Source organism: Dermatophagoides pteronyssinus, unplaced genomic scaffold, assembly GCF_027571235.1.
Source record: "Dermatophagoides pteronyssinus isolate colony J.1.1.1.1 unplaced genomic scaffold, Derpt_VIB-CSIC_2022.12 sq0004, whole genome shotgun sequence".
NCBI classification, from domain to species: Eukaryota; Metazoa; Arthropoda; class Arachnida; order Sarcoptiformes; family Pyroglyphidae; genus Dermatophagoides; species Dermatophagoides pteronyssinus.
Window position 1 is genome coordinate 3333198 of NW_027461528.1, and position 24397 is coordinate 3357594.

The 24397-nt window shown below is 28.1% G+C and overlaps 4 protein-coding genes across 7 annotated transcripts; 2 read left to right on the forward strand and 2 right to left on the reverse strand.

Annotated features, from left to right (window-relative positions):
• The first annotated feature begins 6055 nt into the window (after nucleotides 1-6055).
• LOC113788782 (uncharacterized) lies at nucleotides 6056-13354 on the forward strand. Of its 2 annotated transcripts, none has more exons than XM_075819627.1 (3): nucleotides 6056-6330; nucleotides 11870-12390; nucleotides 12521-13354. In XM_075819627.1, the coding sequence occupies exons 2-3, from the start codon at nucleotides 12024-12026 to the stop codon at nucleotides 13162-13164; spliced, it is 1011 nt and encodes a 336-aa protein (XP_075675742.1). In that variant the 5' UTR covers nucleotides 6056-6330; nucleotides 11870-12023; the 3' UTR covers nucleotides 13165-13354. The 2 variants fall into 2 exon arrangements, with proteins under 2 accessions (XP_075675742.1, XP_075675743.1); XM_075819628.1 differs by having other exon boundaries at nucleotides 6058-6330; nucleotides 12524-13354.
• Nucleotides 13355-16136: 2782 nt separating this feature from the next.
• On the forward strand, nucleotides 16137-18571 carry LOC113788781 (ras-related protein Rab-18-B-like). 2 transcript variants are annotated; one of them, XM_027338234.2, is made up of 3 exons: nucleotides 16137-16812; nucleotides 16974-17645; nucleotides 17824-18571. In XM_027338234.2, exons 2-3 carry the CDS (start codon nucleotides 17260-17262, stop codon nucleotides 18416-18418), a joined length of 981 nt encoding a protein of 326 aa, XP_027194035.2. In that variant the 5' UTR covers nucleotides 16137-16812; nucleotides 16974-17259; the 3' UTR covers nucleotides 18419-18571. The 2 variants fall into 2 exon arrangements, with proteins under 2 accessions (XP_027194035.2, XP_075675744.1); XM_075819629.1 differs by lacking the exon at nucleotides 16137-16812 and having other exon boundaries at nucleotides 16894-17645.
• Nucleotides 18568-21080, reverse strand: PAPLA1 (Phosphatidic Acid Phospholipase A1). Its single transcript, XM_027338233.2, has 2 exons — nucleotides 20126-21080; nucleotides 18568-20068 (listed from the first exon to the last, which is right to left on the reverse strand). The coding sequence occupies exons 1-2, from the start codon at nucleotides 20797-20799 to the stop codon at nucleotides 18568-18570; spliced, it is 2175 nt and encodes a 724-aa protein (XP_027194034.2). The 5' UTR covers nucleotides 20800-21080.
• Nucleotides 21081-21194: 114 nt separating this feature from the next.
• On the reverse strand, nucleotides 21195-24381 carry LOC113797526 (putative helicase senataxin). 2 transcript variants are annotated; one of them, XM_075819623.1, is made up of 5 exons: nucleotides 24185-24381; nucleotides 24047-24122; nucleotides 23836-23940; nucleotides 21404-23754; nucleotides 21195-21335 (listed from the first exon to the last, which is right to left on the reverse strand). In XM_075819623.1, the coding sequence occupies exons 1-5, from the start codon at nucleotides 24230-24232 to the stop codon at nucleotides 21321-21323; spliced, it is 2595 nt and encodes an 864-aa protein (XP_075675738.1). In that variant the 5' UTR covers nucleotides 24233-24381; the 3' UTR covers nucleotides 21195-21320. The 2 variants fall into 2 exon arrangements, with proteins under 2 accessions (XP_075675738.1, XP_075675737.1); XM_075819622.1 differs by having other exon boundaries at nucleotides 21404-23757; nucleotides 24185-24380.
• Between the last annotated feature and the right edge of the window lie 16 nt (nucleotides 24382-24397).

Sequence of the window (24397 nt, forward strand, 5' to 3'; positions counted from 1 at the left end):
GAACAGCTAAAAGTTTAAAAAATATTCGAATCGATTACAGCGATGGCCACTAGATGGCGTGCTCGAGTCATATTTTTTTCAAAATTTTTTCAAAAACAACAAAAAAATCAAAAATCGAAAAAAAAACTTTTAAACTTTTAAAAATGTAAAAGAAAAAAATTGTAAATGTCAACAGCAACAACATAATGAGATAATAATGTGATGAGTGGTTGGCTGGTTGGCTGATGACAAACAACCAGAACTTGAAATTTTGAAAGAAAAATAAAAAAATGATAATCGACAACAACATTGTTTGTCAAACAATGATGATGATGAAACAACATTTGATTAATAATTTAACTCTTACCACTCCAATGTCCCCTCTGAGGGGACATTTTCCATTAGAATTTTTTTGTCTGGAGTGGTAAGGGTTAAAAATGCAAGAAAAAGTTTTTTTTTCTTAAAAAAATTTTACGATAACAACAAAAAAGTTGTCAATGTTTTTCTTCATTTTTTTTTCTTCAGTTTTTAAGTAAAGAAATTGGCTGATTGAATGGAATGAATGGAATGTTATCTTATAAATTTTAATTGGATTTTTTTCTATCTCTCCTTGTTGTTGTTGTTGTTGTTGTTATTATTATTTAATAGTTATTCTTCAAACAACAACAACAACAATATTGATATTAGACTTTTTTTTTCTTTCTTTGTTGACAAGAAAATATTCCCAGAAATTTCCCAGAAATATTTTCAAGTTGATTCTTTTTTTTTTTGTTCGGTTTTTTTTCCAAAGTTTTTTCCATAAACAAATTGAAAAAAAAAGTTTTCTTCTTTAGTCGTGGTGGATAAGGTAAATAATATCCAAAAAAAAACTTTTTAACTTTGAAAATTGGATTCTGTCTATAACCCCACCAGCCCTCCGATCGATTGATCCTTTTGATTGATTTGTTGACATTTGAACAGAAAAATTTCAAAATGTCAATGATCATGATGATGGCTGGAATATTTCCCATAAAATTTAACACCATCACATGATTACACTCAAGTTATCGATCATCTCCCCAAAAAAAATTAATTAACTTTTTGGATAATTAATTAATTAATAATTTTTCCAAAAAGAAGAAAATTGTGATTTACACATGTCGAAAATCGATTTTCACAAATCGATTTTTTCCAGAATCGGAAAAATTTCCGAAAAAAAAATTTGTTTTCCCAGGAAAATTTCCTTGCGAAAAGGAATTTTGTGAAAATCTGGACTAAACTATTTCAACAATGGATTGAAATAGTTTTTTTTCTGTTCAGTCAAGTTCATACATTAAAAGTTATTCATTTTAGATGATATTTCCATTTCCGGTTGAAAGCATCTCACCATTTTCAAATTTTTTGTTTTGTTTTTGTTTTTCAAATTTTTAAAATAAAACTTTTTTTTTCGGTTAAAATTTTTATGAAATGTTATAACATTTCGGATGATGATGATGATGATGCTAAACTAAACAAAAACACCAGATACATTTCTCTCATCATCAACAAACATTGAGAATCATCACCCAAACAAAGTAAATTTGAAAGAAATTTTTATTTTTTTTTCGTTCATTTTTGCCTAATCCAAATACAAACACAAACAAACTGGATGAAAAGGGAAAAGCGAAATGAATTTCAAATATGAAAAAGAAGATTATTTTGCCTTCATTAATAGAAAAACAAAAAAATTTGTTTCATTCAATCAAATTTTGACGTATTTTTCTTTCTTTCTTTTCATTTGACATTGAAAATTTTCAACAGAATTTTTCGGTATTGAATATCTCGGTCATAATATTCAGAATTTTTTCAAAATTAACATTGAATAAATAGAAAAAAAAAAATATATTTTTCAGGTTTTCCAAATCAACCAACACCTCGATTGTCGTCATAGTTTCCCAATCATATCATTTTTTTTTTTTGAATTTCCTTGGTCTATTCACACACTATCGATTCTATCGATAGTTTATCTTTGTATATTTTTTTACTGTCTTTTCGGTCGGTTGGTTTATTATATGGTTTGTTAGTTAAGTTTGTTTGGTCAAACTTCTTGACCAAATTCTGTGTAAATAGACGAAGCGAAACAAAAAATTCAATTTTCACTTAATATATTCATATTTTTTTTTGTTCAATGTTCAAACATCACACAATCAACCACATTTGAATATTTTTTTTTCAAATTGAAAAAAAAATTTTTTTCAATTTGAATGTTGCGTGTTTTTTGTTTGTGGGTTTTGAATTCTTCATCCCACTTGCTTTCTTTCTTTGTTTCATTGCAGAATATTCTGGAGATATTCTGGAGAATTTGATTTGGAAATTTCGTTAACCAGAAAAAAACAAAACAAAATTGAACTCCCATCGATCACATGATTTGGTGATTGATTGGCAAAAAATTCAATTACATTCAAATCATCATCATTATTAATCATAAAAATTTGTTTATAAATTTTTTATTTTTAGAAAACAAAAATTTTGAAAAATTAAAAGACAAAACAAAGCAACAACGCTTGGTTGATGTGAGTCGGAAATCATAATGAAAATATTATTAACACTTCTCTCTCTCTCTCTTACTTTCACTTACTTTTCTTCAGATTCGTATGACGTATAAAGAATTTGTTTGGGGAAAAAAATGATTTTAAAATTCTTGTTTGTTTCAATAATAACCACAGAAAACTGAAAACATCGCTAATAATAATGATGATGATTTTTTGGAATTCACCATAATTCATTCATTCATTCATAAACATTACATAATTGAAATTCAATCATTAATTTTTACACATTTTTCATTCGTTTTTTACTTTTTTCAAGATTTTAAACCAAAAAAATAATCATTATCATAATGGACGACTTATGTACACGTACACTCATACAAGGTAAAGATTTCATGACTTTTTCTTTTCTACTTTCAAAATTGCCATTATGATTATCATCAGTATCCGGTAAAATTAAATTATTAATTACCTTTTTTTTGTTACCTGCTTATCTTTACCGTCTGTCTGTCTGTCTGTCTGTCTGATTCTTACCTGTTTTTGATTCTTACCTGTGTGTGTTTTTTTCTTTATTCACATTCTGTCTAATTTTACAAAGATCCAAAATAAATTAAATTTGATTCAATTTGAAGAATAGCTAGTTTCTTTACAAAAACCAAAAAAAAAACAAACCAAACACAAAGGTTAATGGGTAGTTTGTTTTTGTTTGTTGTTTTTCCGGGCTAAAATCATGAAATTATAGATCCAAAAAAACCGAATGAAAAATTCAATGATTTGGATAAATGTTTTTTATTGTTTGTTTGTTTGTTCGTTTGTTTTTATTGTTATTACCTTTTCTGTGAATCGTGTGTAGTGTGTTCACCTAGATTGTAAAAAAGCATAATAATGATTTTTGTTTGGCTAGGTCCACCTGAATTTACCTGAACTACTGGTTGGGAGTCATATAATTTAAATTAACGGAAAAAAATGGAAAATTGATAAGCACAAAATATGGGGTAAGGTATAAAGCAGACGCAGACAGATAAAGAGATTTAATTTAATAATTCTCTCTCTCTCTCTCTCTCTCTCCCTCTGTTGTTTTTTTTTTCGTTAATTATTCAATTTTTTTTCTCAAAATTCTTATCGCAAGGTAGTCTTTTGCATTTGTTTTTTTTTTTCATAAAAATCAAAGATCAAAAAATGAAAAATTTAAAAACGAAAATGAAGCAATAAAGCAAAGCAAAAGGAAAAAATTGGGTGAACAAAATGTAAATCGGATTTCAATTTCAAAAGATTATTTGTTTGTTGTCGTTTGGTTATTTTGAAAAGGTAATTCTTTGTGTGTGATTCTGATGGTGGGTGGACGGTTGATGGGAGGTGGTGTATCCCAAGTAGTATGGCTCGAAATACGAATGAATCTATCTAGCCAAAAAAAACTGAAAAGAAATAAAGAATTTGAATTGATCCATTAAAGGGGGTGGGAAAAAGAGGGAGGTGGTGGTGGGGGAAAAAATCAAATGATAAAAACAGTAAAAAACATCTAAATATAAACCGAAAATGAATGAAATAAAATGGTTTTATTTCTGTATTTGAACGGTATAAAGATAAAAAATTGATGGAAAACTTTCTGATAAATAAGATCAAAGATAGTAGTAGTAGTAGCAGGTTGTAATATGATGAATAAATTATTATATAAATTAAGTAAATATTGTTACAAAAAAGGTTGGTTACAATTATAGCATTTTTTTCCAATGGGAAAAAAACGCCTTTTTTATATATTATCAAATTTATCCTTTTTAAAAATACAAAAAAAAGCAATTCTTAAATAAGATTATAAGATTTCTATCTGTTACTTATAGATATTCAACAGATATTTATAGAATAGAAGAGAGATAGAGATAGAAATCATTTTAGAAAAGTGAAATCAATTTTCTCATTTCTTCAATGTTGTTGTTTTTTATTATCTATAGAAAGCAGCAAACAAACATTGCAAAAAAACAAAAAACTATATCAGTATTCTAGTGTGTTTGGTTAATTCTTAGATCATCATCATTTCGATTTTAATAAGTATTTGGCCCAAAAAAAAACATTGTTAAATGAATAATTCAAGATAGAAAAAACAAACAAATGAAAGTTTGAATATTCATTGTAATCGATCGATTGATCGACAATAGCAAATTATTATTCCAAAAATTTGAATGAATTTTTTGAAATTTCTTCTCGTTTTAAGAAAATTCCAGTTTGATTATCGAGCAATTCTATTGTCATCATCATCATCATCATATCGATGAAACATTAAATTTTCTGTTGTTTTGTTGTTTTGTTTGTTATTCTCTCTGCTATACAACCATTTTTTATCGTTTGTTGTTTTCATGCAATTTTCATTCACAATAATAATTGCCAAAACACACACATTCAGGATAGTAATGGATATTTGATCCAATAAAACAAAAAATTGTCCATTATAATTTCATTTTTTTCCCCCATTGATGTTTTTTTATTATCGATAAAAATTTAAATAGATTCAATCAACCAACAACAACAACAACAACAACAATGTCAATGACAACAACTTCCACCAAACAACAAAACACCCAGTCCATCCTCTCAAAATATCCTACTACTACTAAAACCATACTAAAATTCAATAAATAAATAATTACATTCTTGGTAAAATTGTAGTTTTAGCTTTATTTTTAGTTTTATAAAAGTAAATATAAAAGTTACAATTATTATTATTATTATTACTGTCAAATTGTATATATATTTACAGTATTGTAATTTAATTATAATGTTTTTTTTTTGTAACAATGAATGTTGTGACTTACAATCATTAATGTGTCATCATTCATTCATTCATTCATCACATCATGGACATTACGAATAAGAATTTCGTTTCGTTTCGTTTTCCATTTTTCACTTAATGTTTTTTGAATTGTTTCCGTTATTTTTTCTCAGAATATTCTTCTTCTTCTTCTGTTCGAATCCGGTTCATTTGAACATTTTTCCATTTTAAAAACCAACAACAACAAACGAAAAACACTATTTTAACCTCGTAGCAAAAAGTTTTTTTTGAAAAAAAACTCATCACCATCATTAAATATGAATCAAAATGTGATCCATTATTTTAAAATATTTATAATATTTTTCGTTTTAAATTTTTTTTTTGTGAAATTCAAGTCAAGTAAAGTAAAGTAAAAAAAGTCAAAATAATAAAGGAAAATGTCAGAATTTTGTTTTGTTTCGTGTGTGTGAGATAGTCTCCCGAATTGATTGTTTTTTTTTGTTTTTCGGTTACTGGAACAAACCAACCGACCAAGAATTAAATTCTTATGAAAATTTCAAATTTCAATTTTTTTTTGAGCCAAACAAACAAACAAGAATAAGAATATGGGCGTGGAAATTATCACCAATACCATTATCGTCATCCAACTAAAGAATTGCGCCTGCGCTTGAACAAATAATACAGAATATTCTTTGTTCAAGCGCAGGCGCAACGTTTTTTTGTTGTTGATGAAACAAGTGGTCAGAATTTTTACTTTTTTCTCTTCTTTCAAATTCAATTTTTTCATTCGCAAAGCTCCCATATAAAAAAGAATTTTTTTCATTCATTCAAATTCATTCAGAGTTTCAGTTCATTTCGAATGAAAGTGATTCGAAAAAACTTGGAAACTTTTCACAAATTACGTAACGTAAATAAATTTAAGAAATCTAACAACAACAAGTGATGACAACATCTGATTGATCATCTAATTGATTGATTATCGACACTTACAACATATTTTGTTTTGACAATCAATGAATTTTTGATTTCTGTTTTGCAAATGAATTGAAACAAACCAAAGCAAATTCAACGATAAACCAGGTAAGTTTATTTCACGAAAAATTAAAAAAAAATTCAAATTTTTTAAAAAATCTCCAAAAAAGCTAACGATCATCACCTTGATTAACATATTTTATCCATCACCATCATCAAGTTATCTTCGAATCTCCAGAGAGAGAAATTGAGTGTTATTTTTTCCAACATTCAAACAACAAAAACAAAAAACAAAAAAATTAAAAATCCAGTCATTTTTTTTCTATGGAAAAAAAAATGAATTGAATTCCTTCAGAATAAAGTTCAAGAATTTTGAATAAAAAATTTTTGAAATTTTTTCCCCCTCAATTCACTTTACAACATGATAAAGTTATTTTCCATTTTAAAAACAAAAATTCAACCCTTTCATTTCACTCTTTTATTCTCACCAAACACAAACAAACAGAAAAACTCTTGATTTGCAATTTTATTTCGTTATTTGTTTTTCAACTTTCTCTTTTTGTATTCTTTCATTTCTGATGAACATAATGAGGGGGAAGAATATTCTCTCTTTTTTTTTAATGACGAAATAATAATTCCTGTGAATTGAATTCAATTTTTTTAAAAAAAGTAAAAAAATTCCTGCACTAAAAATGAAATTAGTTCTCTATCTATCTACCTATATCTATTATTATCACAATGTCATTGATTGAATTGAATGAAATGTCAGCAATTTTTCAATTTCTATTTTTATCAATTCTGTGCTTCTTCCTTCCTTCCTGTGTGTGTGTTTGTGTTTATTCAAATCAAATCAATTGTTTTAATGATGTTTATCGATAAAAATCGTAATCAAATCGAAAAGTAAAGTAAAATATTGATTTAACCCCCACCACCCCTCGAATGATTGATATTAGATTTCACGATTACTATATTAATTTGATTAAAATCAATCAGAATTTGTTTGCTGGTTTGAGGAGGTTGAGGAGGCAAAGGGGAGATGATGGATGGAGGTGTAATGAGAAGCTGGATGAAGATGTAATTAATTATGATTTAATGAAATTTGAGTAGAAATTCTTTAAAAAAAAGAAGAAGATTCATCAAAATCGTGAAAGTAAAGAAGAAGAAGAAATACTTAAAAGTTTTTTCTTCCTCTTCTTTTTTTTTATTCACCGGAATTCAGATTGAAGAAAAACGAAAAAACAAAACAAAACTGGCATAGAGTGAAAGAGAGAGAGAGAACAGTGATTTTAAATTAATTAACAACCATCCATCCATCCATTCACATTAAATTCCAGTTAATTCCAGTAAAGGCATCATCAACAACATCACCAACAACAACATCATGTGAAATTGGATACGGAGAATTATTATTATTTATTTAAAATCTAATTTTTTTAATGGTGATACTGATGGATGATGGTCTCTCTCTCTCTCTCTCTCTCTCTCTCTCTCTCTCTCTCTCTCTCTCTGTGTTTGTTTTGGTCATCCATCCATTTTCAATAATTACCGAAACAAAAAAGATTATCATCATCATCATTTTTTTTCTCCGTTAGTTTTCGCTGCTGTTGTTGAACACAAAAAATTATTTCAATGTTTTTTTTAGTTTCATCAGAAATTTTTTTCAAAAAAAAAACGATGAAAATTACGTAACATTTGGCTTCCATTATTGATAATGAAAATTTTTTTACTTGGAAAAACAACAAAATTTGTTTTCAATTTTTTTCTCTTGTGTAATTATCATTAAAGTGGCATTGGGGTAATTAATTTTCCCTACTGCTTGTTACACTCTGCTTATTGATCGATTATGTTTTGTTTGTTTTTTTTGCAAAATTCCAATTATCTTTCCATCATTGATCGTTGTTGTTGTTGTTGTTTTTGAAATTTAAAATTCAACTTTTTTTTTGTTTGTTTGTTTATGATGATCGTCATTATTATTATTATTATTTTGTTGGAGGGGGTGCTGCTGCCTATTTCGACCTATTCGACAAATGATGTTTTGAAAATAATGAGAATTTTTTTATTCATTACATTTTATTTTCAATGAAATTAACAGAATTTTTTTGTTTTCACTCAAACATTCCGTTAACACCCTGTATAATAATCATAACAACAACAGCAAAAAATGTAATTTAATTTTTTTTTAAATTTTCTGCTATTTTAACCTTGTTTGGGTTTGCTGTTGTTGAAATTTAATCTTCTTTTTTTTCTCGAGAATTTCATCATCATCATTATGGTGGTTGGAAATACCTTTAGGAATAATGAAATTGATCTAGATGATGATGATGAAAAAAAACCGCATCTAGTCATTTGAATGAAAGAATCTTCTTCATAATGATGATGATCATCATCATCATCATTAGTTTTTTCAATTGTGAATTTTTTACATTCGTTATTTTGTTTTGTTTTGTTTCAATTCTTGGATTCTAGAATTTTTTTTTGTTTCCCCTCATTGCAAATTTCGTAAAGTTCGTTGATATTTTTCGTTTTCAAGATTAGATTTGATTTTGAACAAAACGAAATTCTGATCATTTTTCTTTTTCACTGATTTTTTGACCGATAATTTTTGAAAAAAATTAGATAAAAATTTAGTGAAAATCTGTGAATGACCTGTAAATTGTTTAGTTTAGATTAGTTTTTTCTGTTTCAAGTTTTTGTCTGTTTATCTATCGTTCGTTCATCCACCGAAACAAAAAAATTATTCATCTATTTTCATTGTGGATTTGTTTGTTTGTTTGGTTTTTGTTTTCTGGTTTCTGGTAAAGGGCAATTTTTTTTGAATCCACTAAATGGTCGATGACATCTTTACACCTACACTTTTTTTTGTTTTTGGAAAACAACAATACCAAGTGCAAGATGGGATTAATGAAATTTAACAAAGGTGTGTGAGTGCGGTGGAAATGGGTAACATTTTTTCTTCCATTGAAAGTCTATTGATGAAGAATAAAGAATCAAAAAGTCAGTGGATTATATGGAAATTTCTTCATCATCATTAGAGTGCATTAATATGAATCTAATTTAGGGTTAAATTTTTGTTTGTTTTGGTTTAGAGATTCCGTCAAACAAACAAAAAAAAATTAACCTGGTTTTAATAAGAGTTAATAAGAAAAAAAGAAACCCAAATGTTTCTTAACCAGAATCCTTTCTTGCCAGACAGATTTTGCATGACAAAAGACAGAACTGTTTTCCTTTTGATCCCTCGTTTTCTTCGAATTGATTTCATAACTTACCTGTTCAAATCTTGTTGCTTTTCTTTTGAATTTTCTCTTGTCAGACATTTTTTAATGAATTATGGATTTTGTTTGTTTGTTTGTTGTTTCCAAACAATCAATTATCATCATTCAAAGAAGAAAAAAAATCGAAAGAAAATAATTCATTTTCATCAAGAAACTTCTTGGGAAAAAAAATCGTGGGAGTTTGTGTCTCGTTGTGTGTGTTTAGTAGCTCTATTTACCAAAGTAATTTGATACAAGAAAAATTGAATTTTCCCGTAAACTTTCTGTTTTGTTTGTTTGTTTTCAATCAATTTAATTTATTTGTTTTTTCTTGGAAATTTCAACATTGCGGTCGGGATTCAGGTAACCCGATTGATTTTGAGTGGTAGAAAAAACAAAAAACTTTACTGATTATTAAAAAAAAACAAAAAACAATTTTTCATTTCGTTGAAAGTAGATTAGCAGTTGTGGTGAATATGGTTGGTTCAAATTATCAAATTTTTTCAAAGGAACAGTGGATCCTTTGTTTTTCCTTATCACTAAAGATGACAAAAACAGATTTTTTCCAGGGAAGTTTCTCTCTCTCTCTCTCTCTCTCTCTCTCTCTCTCTCTCTCTCTCTCTCTCTCTCTCTCTCTCTCTCTCTCTCTCTCTCTCTTCCAATTGTTACATCATTAAATTATCAAACAAAAAACAAAAGAAAAATGAATTTTCTTTTGAAACAAAATTCAAAAAAATTATCAAAAAAATTGTTCAATTTTTTTTCCTTTCATTATGGTTTTTCCGAAGAAACAATCCAATATTGAAATTGTTTCATTTGTTTTCCCCAACCAATCAACCAACCAACCAACCAACCAACCAAAAATTGATAAAATATTTAATTGAACAAAACCTTCAAGCTAAAATGTTTTTTGGTAATCATAATGTGTATTTTATCATTTGTTTGTTTATTTATTTATTATCAAATTACAACTACAAATGAAAAATGAAATGAAAAGAAAAGAAAAACAAATAAAACGAAAAAAACCTTGAAAATCTAGTTTATTATAATAATAATTAAAATTGATGATAATCTGGATGGATGATCAGTAAAAAATGTCTTCAAGGTATCATCATCATATGACAACTATTTACACACATTAATGGTTAATAATTTTTTGTTTTTGGGTTACATACACCTACACCCAACTATTTATTTATTTATTTACCCAAATATATCCAAATATCCTTGGCCTTATAGCAACGTTTTTTTTGTTGTTGTTGTTGCTATTTTGACACAATCAGCAAAGTATCGGATGTTTCGAGAATAAATCCATTTCCACAGCATCATCATTAATCAATCAATTTGATTATCTTTTTGGTTTGGTTTGTTTGAACAGTTGTTGTTACTTTCAATTAAAAAAAACTGTCCCAATTTTATCATTTTGTTTTTTTAGCTGTTCCAATTGAAATAAGTTGAAAATTGACGTCTTTTCTGTTGTTTTTTTTTTTTGGCTAAAATAAATTACCCGGAATGATTTTGATATCGTGTGGTTTTTCCCTGTTGTAATTGATTTCAGTTTGATGTTTTGACATCAAACAACTGTTGATGGCTTTGATGAAAGTCAATTAATTTTTGTTTTGCCTATGGATTATCTTTGATATTCTGTGAGGGAAGGGAAAAAGGGGGAGAAGTTTGTAAGATAAAATAGAATAGAAATAGGGTGGATTAAAATAAGAAAAACACGAAAATAATTAATTACCGGGGGGGATTATCAATTTTTTTTCGGTAAGAAAGAAGAAGAGGGAAAAAAAATGAGGAAAAAGGTTTATCTATTTGTGTGTGTGCGTGTGACATTTTCACAAATGACGTATTCCGGATATTATCATTATTATTACCCTAAATAATGTTTTTGTTTAGTTTGATCTAATTTTCTTCTTCTTTATCAAATGCAAAATGTGTGTAAATATTCTTCATCAAATGTTCTGTCCTTCTTCTTCTTGATATTTAGTTTCACAGTTTTATTTATTCATTACACATGATGATAATGAATCAATTATTATTATTATTATTATTGCATAACATCTGGTGGTTATCAAACAAACAAACAAAAACAAAACAAAAACGGGTACATTTTTCATATTCTACATCCAACCAACAACAAAGAAAAAATTCAACAGCTTTTTGTTTGTTCCATTAGTTTTTATTTGTTTAGTTTATCAAACAAAGATGATAATGATAATGATGATGTATGATGATATATGATGATGATGATATGTATCGTATTTTATGAATGACCATGAGACAAATTAAAATATTACATAATTTGCATAAAGATGTTTTAATTAATTAATTAATGTTTTTTTTCTCTCTAATCTATTCATCACGCTGGATTGATATGACATTTATGTTTTTAGGGTGCGATAATTTTGTTTGACATTCTCTCTCACTCGTCCGAAAAAAAAGTCAACAAAACAGGATATAAACAACAATCGATACAATCGATACTTTTACTATCGATATTCTTATTCAAAATTATTATTATTATTAAAGTAAACCAAAAAAACAAACATGTCGTACAATTATCATCCATTTAATTATCAAAAAATTAATTATCAACAACAACATCAACGACGACAATCAATCATTCCAATGTCATTCAATTTTTGTCATCATCAACATTATCAACATCAGATAAAAACAATATTTATATTGTTTTTATACATTGGATGTTCATTGGCATTACCATCATCATCTTCATCATCATCATCATCATCGTTACAAAATATTGATCAACAATTACCGTCATCATCATCATCATCGTCATCAATATCATCGTTTCATAATAATAATCATAATAATCATGGACAAGCACAACAACAATCAATTCTGTCAAAACCGTTGACATCATCATTCATTTCATCACCATTATCATTAGGTTTGTCATCCATTTTTTTCGTTGTTGTTGTTGTTGTTGAATTATTAATTAACATTTTTCTTCTGTTTGTTTGATTACAATTGAATCAATTACTTAATTAAATTTTGTTTTTGTTTTCTGTTTTTTTCAGCAGAAAAACGAGCCAGTCAACGAATGCAATATAATTTTGGTCTTGGTAAACGTATACCATCATATAGATCGGATTCGGATGAAATACTTGAACTTGTTCCATCATCATCATCATCGAATTTCTTTGAAAATCCTTCAATGAATGGTCGAAGATCGAAAATAGATTTACGGCCATATTATTATCAAATATCAAATGCTATTGATGATTCTGATTCAACAAACATTAATGATGATAATAATGATAATTTTGATGAATTTCATTCAAATATACCGGCATTTGCACCATCATTACAAAAATCCAATATACCGATGACATTATTTTCATTTTTAGATCAAAATGATAAACGTTCACGACCACAACGATTTTCATTCGGTCTTGGTAAACGTTCAAAAGAACAGGCTATGTTTAATGGATTGAATAATAATAATCTAGAAGAAAATAATAATAAAAATAATAATTTAGATGATGATTTTGATATGAATTCAATGGAAAAACGTAAAATACAACCATATGGATTTGGACTTGGTAAACGACAACAACAACAACAACAACAAATAAATTCAAAAAAAATCAAAAAACTAACAAATTTTGAAGATTTCATTAAACGTCGATATTCATTTGGTTTGGGTAAACGTTCCGTTTGAACAACAATTATTCGAACAATGATGAACGAATGAAAAAAAAAATCACACAACAACAAACAATCACTATCGATACATACCAAAAAAAAAAACAATCGATATTTTTTAAGTTGCAAAACTCATTTCTAAAAAAACAAAAATTTGAATTTTAAAAAACAAAACAAAGAAATTATTGTGAAATTTTTAAAACAAAATCACCTTTTGCTCTTTCTCTAAATCATCTCTCTTTCGTCTTGTGTTTGCTTTATCTATCTATCTATCTCTATTACTTAAACAAATCACCAACATTTTATTCATTAGTTTTAGATTTGAAAAATTTTATCAAAACAAACTTTAAAAAAAAACATTCCATTGATTTCCTTTTGTTTCCTCTCTCTATTTGTTTTTTCTTGATGATGATGATGATGATGAATTTAATGGGTAACAATGTTTTTTTTTTTGTGGATGATAACTAATACAAAAACTAATTTCAAAAACAATGATCAAAAAATGAAAATATATTTCAAACACTTCCTTTTTTTCGGCCATCATTGATTGATTGATTGATTGATTAATAAAAATGAAAAAATAATAAAAGATTTTATTTGTTTTTTTGATAAAAAAAATGAGAAAAAGAAAATATTTTTTTCTGGTTTTCTGAATTCGTCCATCACTCACCGTACATCAACAAACAAAACGTTCGAATTATATATTCGATCGAACGAACGATTCCAACATCTTATTCTTGAAAACCAAAAACAGAAAAATTTATCTAATCAAAATCTTTAATAAACAAAAATTGTGTAACATTTTTTTTCTTTTCTGAAAAATAACTTTTTTCTTTTTGATTGTTTGCATGAAAAATTCTTTAGTTTGTTCCGTTTTTCATTTTCATTTTGACCGATCACCATTCGCCATTATCATTCGGAATTTATTCCGATTCAAATGCCAAACACGTTGTCTATTTTTTCATCGTTTGTTTGTTTGTTTGATTCATATATGCAATTTGCAAATCAAATTTTGTTTTGCAAAATTTTTTCTAGAAAAAAAAACTTGACCATCATTCATAATCAAAAGCAAAACAAAACAAAAAAAAATGGACAAAAATGGGAAAATTTCCCATTAAACAATTCCATTGTTTTTTTTTGTATGGCAGCCAAAAAACAAAAGAATGTTTCTTGGAAATCATCATTTCGAACGATACCATGGTATCTATATAATAAACACGAGAAGCGAAGCTTCTCGAGTGTGGTGCACAAGAAATTGTCGTTAACAGAGAAATGTGTTAGGAAATTTTTAATACACAAATGTGATAGAAAGGGTCTGCAGAAATAGTCAGTGTGCGCAACAGTCTGCGCAACACGAATTGCCTCGGGATAGAAAAAATTGTTAACGCTTAGGCCCCGGTCTCATTGTAATGGGACCGCGGCCTTAAGCAGGTTAGGTTAGGTTTGTGCAATTAGGTTTTCCGGGAGGAACTAAGTGAAGCGCCAATATTTGTGGCTATCTTTGGCGATTTTTTCCAATATTTTTTTGGACCGATTTTCGGTGAAACCGAAACAAATGGATAGAAAACAAATAATTGATTGTATCGAGTGAATAAATAGTTGGATCGATCGCAAAAGAACAAAACTTCAGCCAAAGATTTGGCAGATGGGCGGCGTAGCCGCTCATCTGCCAAAATCTACGGGCTGAAGCAAGTGTGCGTGCTGCTGGCCGAAGGCCGGCAACACACACTTGTCTATATAATAAACACGAGAAGCGAAGCTTCTCGAGAGTGTCGTGCACAAGAAATGAAGCTTTTTGAAAATGAAGGGCAAGAGAAATGTGTTAGGAAATTTTTAATACACAAATGTGATAGAAAGGGTCTGCAGAAATAGTCAGTGTGCGCAGCAGCGTGCGCAACATGAAATGTCTCAGGATAGAAACAATTGTTAACGCTTAGGCCCCGGTCTCATTGTTATGGGACCGCGGCCTTAGTGAAAATTGTGGTTTGCAAAAAATCTCAATAGAAAAAAATAGCCAAAAAAATGGAAATATTCAAATATAATTTAAATTTGGTTTAAGCAGGTTAGGTTAGGTTTGTGCAATTAGGTTTTCCGGGAGGAACTAACTAAAGCGCCAATATTTTTGGCTATTTTTGGCGATTTTCTCCACTATTTTTCTTGGACCGATTTTCGTTGAGACCCGAAACAAATGGATAGAAAACAAATAAATAATTGGATCGAATCCCAAAAGAACAAAACTTCAGCCAAAGATTTGGGAGATGGGCGGCGTAGCCGCTCATCTGCCAGAATCTACGGGCTGAAGCAAGTGTGCGTGCTGCTGGCCAAAGGCCAGCAACACACACTTGTATGCATATAAAAATTATTACTATCATTATCATCATTATCGACATGAATTGCATAACGAAAATTATCCCCGAAACAACAAAAAAATTATTTTTAGTTATTATTCAGAATTTTTTCGTTTTTTTCGTTTTTTCCAAAATTCATTCCATTATTTGTTGGCCAAAAAATTTGGCTTTGTTTGGGTTGCATCTTTTCGAAACATTCCAACAACAACAAAACAAAAACTTCAATAATGCTGAATGACGAATAGAGAAATGTTTTCCAATGCAAATTAAATTAATGACGACAACAACAACAACAACAACAAAGATGACAATAATAATCAAACAACGACAAACATTGATGAAATCTTTCGATCAATTAATTTGATCAATTCAATTATCATCAAATGATTTATCCAATAGAACATTTTTCCCCACTTTTATCCACTTGTGTTTTATAAAGAATGTTTGTTTGTTTGTTTTTTCGTTCTTTTGTTACGCGTAAATGGAAAATACAAAAAATTCCAATTTGTAACATCTTTATCAAAAAGAAAAGAAAAGAAAGAAGAAGAAAGTGCAAAACTTCCATGATAAATGTGTAAATGTGTAAGTGGGTTTCCATACAAATCAAAATATATTTAAATCAAAATGTTTTCATTATTAGGTTGGAAAATGCAAGAGAGAAGAGAAGAAAACAAAAATACTTTAGCCCACTATACTAATTATTTCAACGAAATTCCATTCATTCAATTGATATAAAATGAAATTGATGATCAAACAATGGATGATGATGACTTTTCGAAAGAAAAAAAAATAATGTTTCTTTTTTAATAATGATCATAATACATTCACTTTACAACTACCATCACCATCAATCAATCATCAACATCGATATCATTATTATTAACATTTAACCATTCCACTAGTATGGTTGGTGTATACATATTTTGTTGTTGTTGTCAATGTCTATTTCAATGTTTGATGTTTAATGTTGGCAATGTCATTTTCAATTCATGTAAAAAAAACAACAACAACAACAATGATGATGGGGGATGATTTAGTTTTTCCTTCTTGAAAATCATCCAACACCACCATGTAATGTATGCAAATGCAATAACATAGATTCTCTTCTGTTATCCCTGGTTAATGATTAAAAAAAATGCCACCGAAAAAAAATCAAAACAAAACAAAAACAAACAAATCATAGTAAACGAGCCAAAATATACTGTTGTCATTAATTGGATGAGAAAATCAAAAATTTTCAACAAAATTTATCAACTACATCAGCATTATTCATGAAACAATTTTTCAATTTTTGATTAATCAAAAAAAATGAAAAGGTAATGGTTGTTTGTTTGTTTTTCTGATGGTTGTTTGTATTCTAAATTTGTTTTTTTTCTCATTTTTTCGATCATAATCATCATCATCATCTTGGACGTTGCCAAATCAACCTAATCAATCAAACAAACAACAATAATGATCATCATTCCCAAAAATAAAGATAATTGATTAACGATTCTACAAGGCTAGCAATCATAATCATCGTTTCTTTTTCTGTTACTTTCCATTGCTGTTGCCACTACCATCATCATCACTAATCATCTTATCAATTGAGCTTGATTATCAACAACAGCAAAAAAAAACATCGCCCAATTTACCTGTGCGATATTTTTCTGTTTTCTTTGCTTTGATTTCCCACATCCACGCTATTTATCTATCTACAAATCTATATTTATTGTGATAATCATCATCATCAAATGATAATTTAAGGAAGAAACCATATAAGGATGAATAATAATAATAATAATGTAGATGTTTCACGTAAACAACAACAACAACGTTTTTATCGATTGAAATATTCGGATGTAAAAAATGATGATAATAATAATACAACAAAAATGTTGAAAACGAAAAAAATAATGGAATCGAATAATAATAATAATAATAATAATGTTATTGAAAAAGATCTACTAAAAGTAGTTGTTATTGGTGAATCTGGTTCAGGAAAATCAAATCTAATTCAACGTTTAGTTAATGATCGTTTTGAAGAACGTTTACCATCAACAATCGGTATTGATTTTGCATTATATCAATTTAAATTAAATTCATTATTCGATAAGAATCGTCAACAAACATATCATGCACAAATTTGGGATACAGCCGGAATGGAAAGGTTAGTAGATTTTTTCGTTTCGTTTTTCTCCCAAAAGAATTCTAAAGAATTTCTTTTCTTTTTTGAATATAATCGATTTAAAATTGCCCCAAAAACATGCGTCATTGACAAACAGACACACACACAATTCATAAATACTAATAATAACCAATTTTTTGTCTTTTTCAAAAAAAAATAGATATCGATCATCAATGACAAAAATATTTTATCGTGATGTCGATGGTGCATTACTTGTATTCGATTTAACAAGACGTGATCATTTTCAAGCATTACCAAGATGGTTACAAGAAATTCGTAATAATGTACATAAACATAATTCTATTGATGATGATGATGATGATGATGATTATGATAATCGTGATGATAATGCTGATAATATTCAAATACCAATAATATTGGTTGGAAATAAAATCGATCTATTCAAATCACGTGAAATTGATCGTAATGAAGCAATAAAATTTGCACAAAAATATCATTGTGTTAGTTATGTTGAAACATCAGCAAAAAATTCAACCAATGTTCATGAAGCATTTCAACAATTATTTGATCATATTTTAGAACAAAAACGGTTAAATTATTATCGTCAACAACAGCAACAACAACAGTATGCAGCTAAATTAAAATCAAAAAATTCAACAAAATCTAAATCTAAACAACAACCGCAACAAAGATCAACAACTAATCAAAATTCTATACGATTAACACGTGATCCAAATTATTTGGAACAAAGATCCAGAATCAAAGAGAAGAAAAAATCTGGTTGTAGTTGTTGATTATTATTTATTTATTTTTCTTCAAAAATCATTTAATTTGTTAATTTTTGATACAAAAAAAAAATTTATAATTTTTTTCAAATAGGGGCATTTTGTGTTGAATGACATAAATATAAAAATTAAACAACAAGAATAACTTTTTTTTTCATTCAACTAATGTTTGTTTGATTATCACTCGGTTGTTGTTGTTGTTGTTGGCCACCAAATAATTCACGTAACATTAATAATGCTGTATCTTCGGAAAACCAATAATAACCATGTGATGTAATAGCAAATACATATTCATTAACAATTTCGAATGGTCTTTCCTGTAGTACATAATCTAAACGACGACCACGATTCAATTGTCCAAAATCTAATGATAATATCCTATTCAATTCCGATTCATTCATATCAGATTTTATTGCTAATTCGGATAATGAATTTGTTATCGATGTTGATGAAGATAATGCTGTTGTTGGTTCTTGTTGTTGATTAACAATTTCCTGTTGTTGTTGTCCAGGTTGTAATTGTTCCTGTTGTTGTTGTTGAATTTCGGCAGTTGGTTCTTCAACATGTGCTCTAGCAAAACCATACAATGAATCTATTGCTCCACGAATACCGGTCATAAATTTTTGTTTTAAATCACTACCAACACGTTGTAATGAATCTTTTAGCTCTAAATGTATACGTTTACGACCTTTATGATGTGGAACTAATACCGGTTTAATTTTAGCAAATTCACGATTAATTAATGGTTCTAAACGATAGGCAATCGGATCATATGGATGAAATATATTAAAAAAACCGGGACATGTTGGCAGACGAAAATCTGGTGCCAGATCAAGGCCACGTATTGTAATGAATGCTGATAATGGTGAACCTAATGCAAACAAACATTCTGGACGAAAATGTAGCTGTTCAATTTGATTATTATTCGATTGTTGTTGTTGTTGTTGCTCATTATTAGCAGATGTTGTATTTAATGTTGCTGTTTGATATGATAATAAATCAAATAAAATTAATGAACCAAGTGAATGTCCAGCCAAACCAATACGGCCACCAAAATATGGATTTCGTTGCAAGAATATTCCAAATAAACGATTAAGTTCATTACAAACATAATTTAATAATAATTTTGAATGTACAGATGATGTATAGAATAATGCATCCAATATTGTATCATTAGTGAATGAACGTAATTTTTGTATAGATGGTAATGTTATTTCACGTAAACGTTCATCCAATGATTTTGTATGTAATGCTTGATGCCATGTAACAGGTAATACTTCAACACGACCTTGTTCATGACCATAATGTGTTAACAGTAATTCATGTGTTATTAAACGAAAATCATCCACAACATCTTTTAATGGTCGAAAACTTAAATCACAAAATTCACCAATACCATGTACAAAAAATATTAAATGTGTTACAGATGTAGCCGATTCATCACGTTCTGGTTGTGTTTGAATTAACCATGGTCCACGATAACAATAACGTGGTTGTGAACCAGGATCGGATGTCATTAGATTTTGCCAACCAGTAGATGGTGATGATTGAACTGGATCATTAAAATAATGATAAACAGAATTATGTGCATAAAATACAACAAATTCTGTTTCGCTTAAATCTAAACGACGATTCCATTGATGTGTTAATGAACAATCTCTATATAGAAATTTCAATAAGTTATTATTAACATGATTAATTAGGATTATTACTAACCGATATGTAGATTCTAACAATTCGGCAATATATTCCGAATATGGTACATAACGATAATCAGTTTCACGTTTATAAAACCATGAACAACGTGAAACCATCGATGATGATCCTTGCCAATAAACTGGCCAACGTAAACGATCACGTAAACGTACATCATAACGTGTACCATTTGTTGGTATAAGATCATCCATACGACATTGACGAAATGCATTTTCTAATTGATAACTATCTAACATTGAAAATGCTTGCCAATCATCGGGATTATTTTCCGGATCTTTTTGATAAAACCAATGATGATCAACTTCTTTATATGTTTCTGGTTCGGGTGTTGTTGCTAATTCAGGTGATGGATTTGATGATTCAGGTGGTTCTGGTGGTAATATTTCCGATTTAAAATATGATTCCAATGGCGATTCAGCAGTAGCTGTTGCTTCCGTAGTAGCAGGTACATTTACCTGTGTTTGATCAACGCTAGGCTGATGTGTAGTTGATGATTGATCATCATTCGATATGGCCATCGTTGTTGCTGGTGGTGGTTGTAAAACAGGTGCAGCCGGTGATGCTAACATAAATCCAGATGGTTGTGACCAGGCTAAATTTGTTTGATTCAACAATAATGAATCCGATTGAATCTTGTTCAATGATTCTGTTGATTGTTTATTTGGCTGTGCCATTTAATAATGATGATGATGACGAATTTTACATTCGCAATTTATATAAAAAAAAAAATTGTCAAACAGATTTCCGTATAAGCAAATGTTTTGAATTTAGGTACACAGATCGAACGAATTCATCAATGAGTCATAAATAATTCTTTCGAATGAAAATTTTTACAATGAAAAATCATTCATTATCACATACAGGAACAAATAGGACACAGAAACAACAACAAAAATTTGCCAAAAGAGATAATTTATTATCATTCAATATATTGATCATCATCATTCGATTTCATTTCGACAAAACAAAACAACAGAAAACATATGTGTGTGATGTGTACGAAAAAATCAACAATTCATACAAATAGCGACATCTGACGTTCAAAATTTTTAAAATTATTCAAGGCCAATTTTTGTAAAAAAGCTTAATTTTTTATTTTCAAATTAAAAATTTATGAAAAAATTAAAAATTTTTTAAAGAATTTTGATCACTAAACAAATTAAGATAGATCACAGTGATTTTTTTTTGAAATCGATTAAACAAGCATTTGCTATTTAGAAAAAAGAAATTAAGATAATTAAATTAAATTTGAATCAAAAACAAATCAAAACAAAATACCTTAAGTTGAAAATCTTTGATTGTAGATGAAATGGAAAATAATCGATTACGTTGTCGGGCATCCGATAAAAGTTTATTCCAAATTGAATTTTTGGAAAATTTTTTCTTATGCAAACAAATACAAAGTAATGATCGTGCACGTGTTAATGCAACATTCATTCGTTGTTGACTACGTACAAAACCAATTGTACCAATATGGCCAAATTCATCCGGTGCCCGAACACAAGAAAGTATAACAATATCACATTCTTGTCCTTGAAATGCATCAACAGTATCAATTTTAATTTGATCAATTAAATTTCCGGGAAATTTTTTCATTAACTGCGATAAAATTGTTTTTTTCTGTTCCTGATAAAAAGTGATGATTCCAATTGAAACAGGTAATTTAGTTATTGTCAATGAATTAGATTTATAGCCAATTTTTTCAATAATTTGTTCAAATAGTTTACAAACAAATTTAACTTCATTAAGATTTAATCTTGAAATTTGTAATGATGATTCATATGAATCTTTAATATCAAATATAAAATATGGATTTATATTGATTAAATGATTATAACCACTACCATTAGCTGTTTGTAATTTTGAATCATAAAAATATTTTGATGGAAATGAACAGATTTCTTTTCGCATACGATATTGTTCCGTAAGTATTGTTATTTTTATTGTTGTTGTGAATAATTGTTGATTGAAATAAGTATCAAAACGTTCGAAAAATGAACGACCATAATATGCATCTTGTGCACGATTCGATATAACTGTTGCCGGTAATTGTAATGGATCACCAATCATAATAACTTTTGTTATAGATTTATAAACTAATGGCATTAAAATTTCCGGTTCAACACATTGTGATGCTTCATCAATAATAAGACAACGAAAAAATTTTGAAGAATATCTAAACATATCCAATGATGAATGTTGACAACTTGTTAATGTTGTTAAAATAATATCAGCTTCTTTCATAATTTTTGAACGTATTTCCATTCGTTTATTTTTATTATTATCCTTTAAACGAGAATTGATTCGTTGATCAAGCTCATATGGGATCATATCTTCATGAATTCTTGATGATTGTCCAATTCGAACTATTTCAAGTGAACGATTATGAAGAAATGTTTCTTTTTCAGCTATTAATCGTAGACCAATTTCATCGATAGCACCATTACTTGGTGCACAAATTAGTATATGAAAATGATCCGAAGCATACATTGATGAATTAGCGATAATATTTTTAATCATACCGATTAATGTATGAGTTTTACCAGTACCAGGTGGACCTTGTACCATAAGAATTTGAAATTTTTTTCGATCCGATTGATTGACAATATTGGATGCAGCAATAATTGCTTCTTTTTGTTTAATATTATATGGTTTTTGGCTATGAAATCTTAATTGTTGTTGATTTATTTGATTGGGTAATGAACAGGTAAAAATATTAGAATCTAATTTAACAAGCGAATTTAATGATTCATATCGATTCAATTCTAAATAGCCAAGTGTTTCAATCAATCGAATTGAAGGCCGTAGATAAAATAATCGTTTGATACGATATTTTTGATTTGAAACATATAATGATAATGGTTGTAGTAATTTTTGATAAGAAGATTTAGTCATAATCATTGAGAAAAATAATTTTCTAACATTTTGACTATTTCTTTCATTGTTGGTTATTGTTGTAAAAAAATCTGTAATATAACCAATTTGTGTTTCATCTGTTCGATTACTTTCATTAATAGTAACCAAAGAATTATTAAATTGTAATCTTTTTTCAAATATTTCCTTGGCCATTAAACTACAATCAAATATTATATGAACTAATTGTGAATTCGTCAATACGAATGTTGTTGTTGTACGTAAATTCATGTCAAGAAATTGTTTATCGGTTGTTGTTGATTGTTCACCACCGGTGGTTGATGATTGTTCATCGGAAACAATTTCTTTTTCAATTTGTGCCATAGTATTGATAATAATCATTGCTACATTAGCTTGTTTATATTGTTCAAGTAAATCATAACGTAATTTCATTACCGATTCTAAACAAGGTATCAATTGTTGATAAGTTTTTTCGATACAACGAAAACAAAATTCTTCACTTGTTTCATTATTTTGAATTGTTTTGTTAATGAAAACTGTCCAATCAATTGAAAGAATTGATAATAAAAAAATATTCGTATCATTACCAAATTCTTCGTTTCTTTGATTAAATTTATATAAAAATGATGCTGCTTTTTCTTTAAGATTTCGAGTTTTTAACAAATTAAATTCATCTTTTAAAGATTGTGATATTTTCATTGGTTGACAGGTAATTTTAGGCCATTCCAAAGATGATGATGATATGATGATGCGATCTTCTAAGAAAAAAAGAATTTTAAAGAAATTACAAACAAATTACAATCATTTTTTTTTTTTTTTTTTTGATTGATAATTACCATAATCTTCCGAATAATTGGAATTTTCAGAATATTCAGGACTTTCATATAATGGACTTTCATACGATGGTGTTGGATAATTATAATGGTCATCATCATAAAAACCTGTTGATCATATTCGATTGAATCATCATTATTAATGATGATTTTGATTTTGTACGAAAAAAACAAAATTACCAAATCAATTCAAATTCAATATAATCCAACTTACGATAATCATCATAAGGATCACTACATGTTATACGAGCGTTATGAGATTGACCGGGTTCGTCGAAAAAAAATCGTTTCTGCAAAAAAAACAACAAAAATTATAAAAAATAGTTAATGTGAAGGATTATTTTATATATACCAAAACTATGCATAATGCAGCAACGCCGGCAACGATTTTCCAAAACATTATGATTGAAAATGTCTTTTGTTTTGTTTAGTTTTGGTTCAATCAATCAATATTTTATTCAACTAAAAAATTGTGAATAAAAAAAATCATCAAATTCATTAATGAATCAAAAAAAAAAAAAAAATGAATCAAGCATGATGAAATAACATTCGCTAACACTGAATT

Excerpts from the sequence above, each read along its gene's own strand:
- LOC113788782 (XM_075819627.1), top strand. The coding sequence starts at position 12,024 with ATGTCGTACAATTATCATCCATTTAATTATCAAAAAATTAATTATCAA. Across the intron at positions 12,391-12,520 it reads TTCATCACCATTATCATTAG|CAGAAAAACGAGCCAGTCAA; the intron begins GTTTGTCATCCA and ends TGTTTTTTTCAG.
- LOC113788781 (XM_027338234.2), top strand. The coding sequence starts at position 17,260 with ATGAATAATAATAATAATAATGTAGATGTTTCACGTAAACAACAACAA. Across the intron at positions 17,646-17,823 it reads GATACAGCCGGAATGGAAAG|ATATCGATCATCAATGACAA; the intron begins GTTAGTAGATTT and ends AAAAAAAAATAG.
- PAPLA1 (XM_027338233.2), bottom strand. The coding sequence starts at position 20,799 with ATGGCACAGCCAAATAAACAATCAACAGAATCATTGAACAAGATTCAA. Across the intron at positions 20,069-20,125 it reads TTGTTAGAATCTACATATCG|AGATTGTTCATTAACACATC; the intron begins GTTAGTAATAAT and ends ATTTCTATATAG.
- LOC113797526 (XM_075819622.1), bottom strand. The coding sequence starts at position 24,232 with ATGTTTTGGAAAATCGTTGCCGGCGTTGCTGCATTATGCATAGTTTTG. Across the intron at positions 24,123-24,184 it reads CTGCATTATGCATAGTTTTG|AAACGATTTTTTTTCGACGA; the intron begins GTATATATAAAA and ends TTTTTTTTGCAG. Across the intron at positions 23,758-23,835 it reads CAATTATTCGGAAGATTATG|AAGATCGCATCATCATATCA; the intron begins GTAATTATCAAT and ends TTTTTTTCTTAG.